The following is a 9,347-nucleotide window of genomic DNA, read 5'->3' on the forward strand; positions in this document are numbered from 1 at the left end:
TTCCAAATAACGATCATTTCTTTCAGCCAGGACTCACTTCACATGCTTGATAGTGAAAGATATCAAATTACTAGGCCTATCACTAGTCGAAACAACCTTGGTTGGCATCAACACCTTACAACGAATGTGATCAGTCTGCCACGCCGCGTTTCAAATCGTCACGCCATTTCAGACAGATGGGTTCAAATGCTCGCCACGCGGTTATGAGCTTGTTTCAGTGCAAGGCTGTGGGCTGCCGTTGTTTGTATTCGTGTAGTGAGAAGCTCACTGGCTTGAAGGACGCAGCTAGCCGTCAGTCTTTAAGGCGCTGTGCGGCGCTTCTAAGGATCTACCATGAAACGCGTCCCTGGTAGTAGCGTTACAACGCCCTGCCGATCTAGGATGCTCGTTGTTTGTGGATACCCACCCTGACGCTTCAGAGACCAATGGAGGGCATTGAAGCGAAACATATCAAGGATTCATCCGGTTTTTCCTGCTTCTGAAAGAAACAGCGGCTTTGGGGTGAGAGGTTTGTCGTCGGCGTATGCTCTAACCAGCTGGCGTAATTATCGCCGGCGTAGACACCAGCAATTAGCAGCCAGATAACTGAAAGATAATTTTGAAAAATGAGATGATTGTAATTTGTTTCCTTTTCCGCACTTTTTCAGCAAATAGCTAGCAAAAAAAAATCATGTTTGTCACCTATCAAATCCTGCCAAACGGAGGTTTTTTTGCCTCTCGAGGTCAGAGCAGAAAAACTGATGCAACTCGCCCTACCCTCCCCTATGGGCAGCGCAGCGTATTTATGACGCAAGTGCAGAACATTGCAATCGAGCTAGGTGAAATGGAATCCGCGGCCGTGACATGGAGCGTAACGTAACTGCCTGACGTTGTCATTCAGGAGTGAAGCTTGCAAAAGCCTGTGCTCTCGTCTGGAATTATAGACAAACTGAATGTTGTCGATCCCGGCACTAATTTCCGACCCTCCGTGAATGGCGGCACCAGCTACTGCAAAATCAGTAATTACCTGGTGTGGCCAGGTCTAAGGTCAGACTGGGCGGAACGGCCGCAACGTGTGACGAACTCTTTTCTGAGAACAGCATCAGAAGCAGACATCGCTCCTCAAGGGCTCGCCTCCTTTCGCCGGCGCCCCCGCCGCTTCACGAGTGCTCGTGGGCCGGCGCGGCCGCCCTTCGGCCACGGCGAGCAGAAGCGCGCTTTGTCAGACAGTAGTCGGAGGATAAACCGGCAAATTCGGTCGTTGTTGTCTATTGACATATCTTTCTCTTGCTAGCAGATACAGTGAAAAAAGTTTGTAAGCAGCTTTTAGCCTCAGTGCTATTAAAAAACAAAGGATATTCACACAAACCGTCCATGGAGTGCGCAGACGGTAATATTATGGTGATGCATGTATTTATTTTAGTTTTTTCTATTCGTGAGTTTAAAGTAAGAGGTTAGTAACTTCAGCATATTCGGAGGTACTGGTAAAATCGTCATTGATCGGTGCGTCACCGTTTCACCAGCACTTCCCGGTATATAAATGGTCGCTAAAAGAGGCATGCCACCTATTTTGTGTTTTTACTTATCGCTAGATAGACGCGTACAGTTTGAATAGTAACACCAGTTGTCACGATTTTTTTTGAACAGCTCAGAATCTCGATTTGAAGTAGCCGCTCCTGTGGGAAAAATAGCATTCGACTCCCTACTCGCTACAATGAAAGTAACACATTTAGTATGGCTTATCTTTTCCAATGTGTGTGCTTTGAAATGTTCGCAGCGCACTTGTCAAAAATATAGTAGTGTAACATATGTTACATAAGCTTAAAACACTCTGTATGGGCAAAGAGATAAGCGAGCATCAAGCTATTATCCCTCTAATTCACCGAAACGTTATACTGTGGTTTTTATTTCTCTCATATGGCGTTTACCACAGTTGCTCTTCTTTCAGGCACACTCTGGCTTTGGGAATGAGAACATCACATGGTCCACAGCAGCGCACTGCTTCAAACTTCACCCAATGCGTTTCTCGATAACAGGTCCGCACCACACGCTGGCCCAATGGCAATATTTCATTTGCTCGCAGCAGTAGAGGTGAGACGGCAGTTATCATGACGACGGCGATCACGACTGCGGGGCACGATTAATGCCCTGCCCTGCCTGGCTCTGCAAGGCAATGCACATGATGCATGGAACAAAATGTCTTCATAACATGTTCTGCTATCGGAGGATTTAAGGAATCCTCATCATCTTTTCTGACAGAACCAAGTACTACACTTCCCTCACGGGTGTTCTTTGTTGTGCATTGGTTTGCTTAAATCAAAACGGTACCTATCTGTTCAAAAGCGATGACAACTGAACACGGTAAAAGTCACTCACCGACAGACGCAGGAGCCGCACAGTGTGGGTGCAGCCACCTCCGTGAGATTGCGGGACAAATCATGATCTGAGGGGTCAGACTAGTCATTGGGTGATAGCGTAACCTCAAAGCGAGGTTTAAAATGGGGAAACGTTGAACAGTTGTGCATTATACTGACAGAATTTGAGGAGGCAAGGTCCCATTTTATCGCCATCGGAGCACTTGCTCCATCAGCCCCCCCCCCCCTTCCCATCCTAGTGGGTACACCCATAGCACAGTGGGTTCCCCCTGACATGATCCTTCGGGGTCCGGCAGCCGTGGTTTGGAGCCACCAGAGCTGCGAGTGCGTCGCCGCGGAGTCACTCACTACTTTCCTGCCCTCTATCGTAGGTTTTCATAATTTGACCTTTCAAATGCGCCGAGGACTCAACAACGCCGCCGTTTTTTTTCATTACGGACCATAAGTTGCACGAATACTACTTTTCAAGAACCGACGTTCTGTACGCACGTGAGCATCATCCAAATTTCCTTAAAATCCGTGGCATACAATCGAGACCGCTATTGCTTTGAATGAGGAAACAGTCCACGACTCACAACGTGGATCGTTCGCGTACAGAAGAACCTACGAGGACATGACGACCTTGTTGTATGCATGTCGGCATGGTACTGACATCAAGCGTGAGCACCGCCTGAATAGTACAATACTCTACCAATCCTGATATGGAAGCGGAAAAATTTGTGAGTGGCAAAAACCAACACCATTCGAGACCAGCACTCGAAGGTTATCGTGTGACAAATGCTGTAGCAACAGAGAAGGGTAAGAATTACAGATAGCATTCCTTTAAATCCAGCAGCGAAAATGGTGGTAGATTAAAGGGTAAAGGGCAGGTGTTCTGCATGATTAGGAAAAATGCGCTGCAGGTAAAGAAACGAGACAAAACGCGTCGCCCCTCGTCCTTCCAATCCTTCAGCCACGTATCCAACCGTGGCCTAGATCTGGACCGAGAACCGAGTTATGCTAGCATAGGAACAAAACAGAACAACTTACCATCGTCTGTAGCTCCTCATCGTCACGCCTCGACAGCGGACGGTACCTGAGCCAACGTATCTCCTCATCTGCACGCCTCAGTGGCGGACGGTACCTGAGCCAACATATTTCCTCATCTGCACGCCTCAATAGCGGACGGTACCTGATCCAACATATTTCCTCATCTGCACGCCTCAATAGCGGACGGTACCTGAGCCAACGTATCTCCTCATCTGCACGCCTCAATAGCGGACGGTACCTGAGCCAACATATCTCCTCATCTGCACGCCTCAATAGCGGACGGTACCTGAGCCAACATGTCTCCTCATCGGCACGCCTCGACACATGGACAATATCAGCACAATATCAGCACCGAAACGTATCTCCATTGCCAGCGGATTGTGTAACAGGGCTGAAATTCTGGACGATTGGCAACACGTGCCTCGGCGAAGCCTCTCCACTGCCAGCACACTGTGACAGACTGGACCAGGTGTCTGCGAGATGTTTGCAACTGTGCTGAGGTCATTGCGATATGGTTGTCCGACGCAGGCGAACAAATCTGATGGAATAGGCACTTTTCATAGACGTGATAATGCCCGATAAATGTCTAGGTGCTTTTCTGGCAAAGCGAAATGTAAGAGGACATGTGTTGAGCTGCGATGTCTGGGCTAGGGCGTCAAGGTACTTTTCGCGCATATGCAAGTCAGGATTTGCTTTTGTGAAAGGCTAATGCAAGCCTTTCGGCGTGGCCGTACGGGCGAAATTTTTACAAACTGTTCTTACAACTCGAAGTTATAGTTTTAAATAATGATTCTAAGATCACGCAATGAGTAGTTGAAGTTACCAACTTTGTGATCCTGTTACATTCCCTTACTGCAACCTATTCTCTATCTAAGTGATCGGAAGCACGAAACAAAATCAATGAGCCGGATTACTTGTTTCCTGGCATGCCAGTACGGATATAAATTGCGCAATAATAGCGAAGCGTAATGTCCAGATTAAGATTGTATCACCCTCAGGGAAGCTCCTGCCTTTGTGATGAAGTCAGCAGGTTTCCAGGACATGGCTGGGGGCTGTGAAACTAGCCCGAACGGGCTCAAGTACGCGAGCTCGCCACGAGTTCTGGCCTTCACTGGTTCGGTCATGCTGAACACGGGCCGGCTCATACAGCCCAGCACGCGCAGTTGGAGCGGAAGAGGCCACGAGCGACTGTCGGTGACCATGACGCATCGTTCATTAAAGGAGATGGGCTCGGCAGACAAAAGGTCACGAGCGACTGTTAGTGACCATGACGCATCGTTCATTAAAGGAGATGGCCTCGACAGACAAAAGGTCACCGGCGACTGTTGGTGACCATGACGCATCGTTCATTAAAGGAGATGGCCTCGGCAGCCAAAGGTCACGGGCGACTGTTGGTGACCATGACGCATCGTTCATTAAAGAAGGTGGGCTCGGCAGACAAAAGCCCTGTATAGTTCAATATCTTCTAGAGGTTTCACTAGCGTGCTTTTTTAAATATGTCCTAAACAAGGGACACTCCCTTTAATGCCTTTCTTTTTCAATGCATTGGTGTGCTCCGTCTGGGAATTTGGGGCTTTCTGTGGGAATGATAAGCTTTTTGAGGTCGCCAGCGGGGGCGGGCAAAAAAAAAACTATATTATCTCCCCCCCCCCCTCTTGCAAATGGTTTGAAACCGGCTGCCATCCATGTCTTATGGTGGCACTGTCTTTGTCTGGGAGTCCATCTAAAGGCTCTCCATGAGTCAGTCACCTGACTAAAGGGTTCTATCCCCATGTTTATCCATGTTAGAAGTGACAGTGACAGGAGTGACAGAAGTTACTTTGGGATATCATTCTTCTCCAATGTCAAAATCACCGGCATTGATAAAGAGTGATAATACAACAATGATACGTTATTAAGAGGGCCGACGAGCGTAAATGGATATCCTATGTGAGATAGCTTACATCTGCCCTCATTCGTTGCTGTGGGACAGGTAGTGACCTATGATTGGCGTAAGCCTTGTCTTGCGCGCCCTCACGAGTCACGGCTCAATTCGGTGACCTGACACATACTGCACTTAGGCATGTGCTGCCAGTGGATTTGGCTCGGTGGTGACACAATTTGGGGCTAAAATCCTCAAGAGCCGTGGAAGATAAAAGCCTGCAGATCAGGACGGTTGAAAAAAATGTGAAATTTCCAACACAGCTTAAGCAAGCGGCTTGCCCGAAGCTCACAAAAACGACGCTTTTTCAACCTCCGCTAGGCTCTGTGCTACTATCGCCAGGCGCCGTATAGTGTTCTGTGATGGTGAACCTTACAGTTCATCCTTTTCGTTCGCAGCCCATGATGGGTTTGTTATGGGCTGCATACTACAAAGATGAACCACAGGACACGGCGCTACTGTACACTACACGGCACCTGTGGATGAGAACATGCTTCAAAATCATATGTTATCAACGTGTCATCTTCATCACCTAGCCTGAATTTCACAGCGTTAGCTTCCGGCATGTTACGTGGTCCAAGAAATGTTACTGTGGAAGGGAGTGAAAGGCAGCCACCACTCAGTTTCGAGTAAAACGAAGCAGAGCAAAAAAGCACAACCACCGGCTGCGGTACAACTGCACCTGATGAGTTATCTGTTGTCGGCGAGTAGTACTGCGCCTCTGCATGGAGTCCCCCATGCACACAATCAAGACACCAAGTATGTAATGCACGCGTGTTGGTAGCACATACACGTCACATCGTTCCTCGTCATGGTCTTCATGCCGCGTCACATTTCACGGCTGGGCTGAGCGCGGAGCATCTAATTCCCGGCGAGTCGTGACTCGTTTTACGGGTCAGTGAACAATCGTGTCTACGTGTTTTTTTTGGGGGGGGGGCCCGCCTGCCCGTTTATCTTCCGTGTGGCTTCCGGATTGCGGTCGGGCCCGCAGTGTTCTGAGGCCAGCCGACAGTTTACGGCACATGTCAACAAACGAAATGCAACAGCGTGCAACTTTACGCCCCGGATCTGAGAACTGGTCAGCCTGAAGAAAAAGTTACGTGAACCTAAATGAGAACATCAGAATGAGACGGAGCGCGCAGGCGCCAGAGATGGTCGGGAGGGAAGATAGTATGGTGGACGCGGGGACGAAAAGATCATCACAACGCTGGTGCAGGAATACGGCGCGCAACAGGCAACCGTGCTTAGCAGTAAAAAAAACATTTGCATTAAAAACGCTACACAATGTCATCAAACCCAACATCACGGAGCAGCACTTGTTTCTGAGCGAGGTTTTAAGAAAGCGGCTGGATGATCTAGAACGATCTGAATGGTCTAAATGGTCTGAATGACCAGAGGAACAGGCTGAAATGTACTTGATGTACTACAGCACTGAATTGAAGGAATTAACTGAAGTATCTAACTGAAGTTTTAGCTGAGTTACTTGGCTGAAGTGCTGAAGTACCTGATTGAAATGTGCTCAAGATAGTCCGGGAGGATTGTACTACACCGCATGCTTCCAAACTGGCCGTCGAATGGATCCACGATCACTTTGGGTGGCTTGTTACGTCGCGCAAAACAATACACCCAAGCTCGGAGCATCCGTCCCATCAGACACCCGAGCTCGGATCATCCGTCCCATTAGACACCCGAGCTCGGAGCATTCGTCCCATCAGACACCCAAGCTCGGAGCATCCGTCTCATCAGACACCCGAGCTCGGCGCATCCGTCTGATCAGACACCCGAGCTCGGAGCCTCCATCTCATCAAACACCCACCGGAGCATCCGTCTCATCAGACACCCAAGCTCGGGGCATCCGTCCGACTAGAGACCCCTTTATGTTTTTTTTTCAGTGGAGATACCTGAGAGCGGGACTTATGCAGATGACCCGCAAACTATGAAAGAACGCCACTGAACGCTCAGCTCAGAGACACAGGAGACAGAAATTATCTTAAACTGGGCGAGGGCGCCACGTCATTGGCATCACCTTTCTTACCGGCAAATACTGGCCTTTGCTAAGAGTGGGGGACATGTGTCGCCTCTCCCTCCCTTCCCGCCGTCTTCCTTTAGCGGCAAGGACGCATTGCAGCCGCTGCAGACGATCTCGAGACAAACTAGCTTAGCGTACAACCGCTTCCCAGCTTTGCGATCCATGCGGCCTCTCCCCTCTCCTTTGAAGTGGTCACATGAGTCACCCGACTTCCAGCTGTGGTCACGCGACAAGGCGCGGGGCATGCCCCGACCTGGCGGCCCGGCAGCCTCTCTAGATGTCGCCAGCATCGCTCCGTGACCGCCCGAGGCGCGTGCGGCGCCGTCAAGAGAGCGGCGCCCGGGCGGGCCGGGTCAGTGCTGCCGCGCGCGCCGACCGCAAAGCATACACGCACGCACGCAACGGAACCATGACCTCTTGGGGCTACAGCACCAAGAACGGGCCGGATACGTGGGTGAGTCGGTTCCCACTGGGCGGCGGCCAGCGCCAGTCGCCTATCAACATCGAGACTGCAACGACGCTGTCCGACCGCGCCATCGACCAGCAGCCGCTGGTGATCCGATACGAGCCGGCCGCGCCGCAGCCGCTCACCAACACCGGCACCGGCTGGCGCGTCGACTTCGACTCGGGCAGCTCGACGATCAGCGGCGGCCCGCTGCAGGGCGAGTACGAACTGGCGCAGTATCACTGCCACTGGGGCCGGCAGAACGAGCGCGGCTCGGAGCACACCGTCGACGGCCGCCGCTACGCCGCCGAGCTGCACCTGGTGCACTTCAACAAACGCTACGGCAGCTTCGCCGCCGCCGCCGATAAGGAGGACGGCCTGGCCGTCATTGGCTTGTTGCTGGAGATCGGCACCGAGAACCCCGAGCTGCGCAAAGTCACCGACAGCCTGTCGACGATCCAGTTCGCCGGCAGCAGCGTACGAATCGCCGCCACCGACCCGGACCTCTTCCTGCCAGACACGACGCGCTACTGGACGTACGAGGGCTCTCTCACCACACCGCCGCTGTACGAGAGCGTCACCTGGATAGTCTTCAGCCAGCCCGTCACCATCTCGCAGGTATACAGGTCGTTTGCAACGAGCCGAGCTCATCAGGTCGCAGGTCCCGTGAGCGGCGCTTTCCTGCGGCCGGCTTTGTAGCCCCCACATGTCTTTGCATGTGATACGGGGCGTCCCCGTATTTCGTGCGAGTAGTATTTTGTCTGTGGTCGTTTCCTTACACGCGGCAGCGATCATCACGCATGATGTAGCTTGTTTTCTCGGCGGACAAGCGATATATCAGCCGCTCTTTTTCTGTGCCTCGTTGACGACATTCCAGCCTCCGGCCGACGCCTTATCCCTAATCGCATTACCTGCCGTAAGCTCTCCTCTGACATCACTTCGCAAAGACGCCTACCCGTCCCGCGCCGACCTGTGACGTCACGCAGCGCTGACCCTGCTCTGACCCGGCAGGACCAGCTGGACCAGTTCCGGCACCTGAAGAGGCGACCGTGCGACAGCGCGCCGGCCGACGACAGCGACGATGACGACGGCGTCATCGCCGACAACTTCCGGCCGCCACTGCAGATCGGGTCGCGCACCGTGCGCAGCGCCGCTCTGTCGCTCCGGACCCGACACTGAGGCGGCCCGCCGGGCGCAGCGCCGCTCTGTCGCTCCGGTCCCGACACTGAGGCGGCCCGCCGGGCGCAGCGCCGCTCTGTCGCTCCGTTCCCGGCACTGAGACGGCCCGCCGGGCGCCGCCAGGCAGCGGGGTCAGGTGGCCAAAGGGACGACACTCGAGGCGGGACGGGTCACCGTGTGCAGAGCCTCCCCGCCTCTCCGTTCGTGGCGTTCACGAGGCTTTCGGCCACCAGGTCACGCCACAAAAGAGTTAACGGGGGTGGAAATGTCACAGGACTGGCACGCCTCTGTGCACAGCGTCTCCTCCCGCTCCGGTCGCGGCGGTGAGCAGAGGCCGGGGTCAGGTCACAGCGACGCTATCCGGTTGCGCTGCGCATGTCAGATCGCTGA

The 9,347-nt window shown here is 52.5% G+C and overlaps 1 protein-coding gene across 1 annotated transcript; it reads left to right on the top strand.

Moving 5' to 3' along the window:
- Positions 1-7,702: 7,702 nt before the first annotated feature.
- LOC119106102 (carbonic anhydrase) lies at positions 7,703-8,965 on the top strand. Its single transcript, XM_037229698.1, has 2 exons — positions 7,703-8,396; positions 8,790-8,965. Exons 1-2 carry the CDS (start codon positions 7,743-7,745, stop codon positions 8,955-8,957), a joined length of 822 nt encoding a protein of 273 aa, XP_037085593.1. The 5' UTR covers positions 7,703-7,742; the 3' UTR covers positions 8,958-8,965.
- The last annotated feature ends 382 nt before the right edge of the window (positions 8,966-9,347 follow it).

This window comes from Pollicipes pollicipes, unplaced genomic scaffold (assembly GCF_011947565.3).
Source record: "Pollicipes pollicipes isolate AB1234 unplaced genomic scaffold, Ppol_2.1 Scaffold_6138;HRSCAF=7277_pilon_pilon_pilon, whole genome shotgun sequence".
In the NCBI taxonomy this organism is placed as follows: Eukaryota; Metazoa; Arthropoda; class Thecostraca; order Pollicipedomorpha; family Pollicipedidae; genus Pollicipes; species Pollicipes pollicipes.

What these genes read in the sequence shown, in the direction of transcription:
- LOC119106102 (XM_037229698.1), top strand. Translation starts at nt 7,743, where the DNA reads ATGACCTCTTGGGGCTACAGCACCAAGAACGGGCCGGATACGTGGGTG. An exon ending in AGCCCGTCACCATCTCGCAG is followed by an intron (nt 8,397 to 8,789) that starts GTATACAGGTCG and finishes CTGACCCGGCAG; the next exon opens with GACCAGCTGGACCAGTTCCG.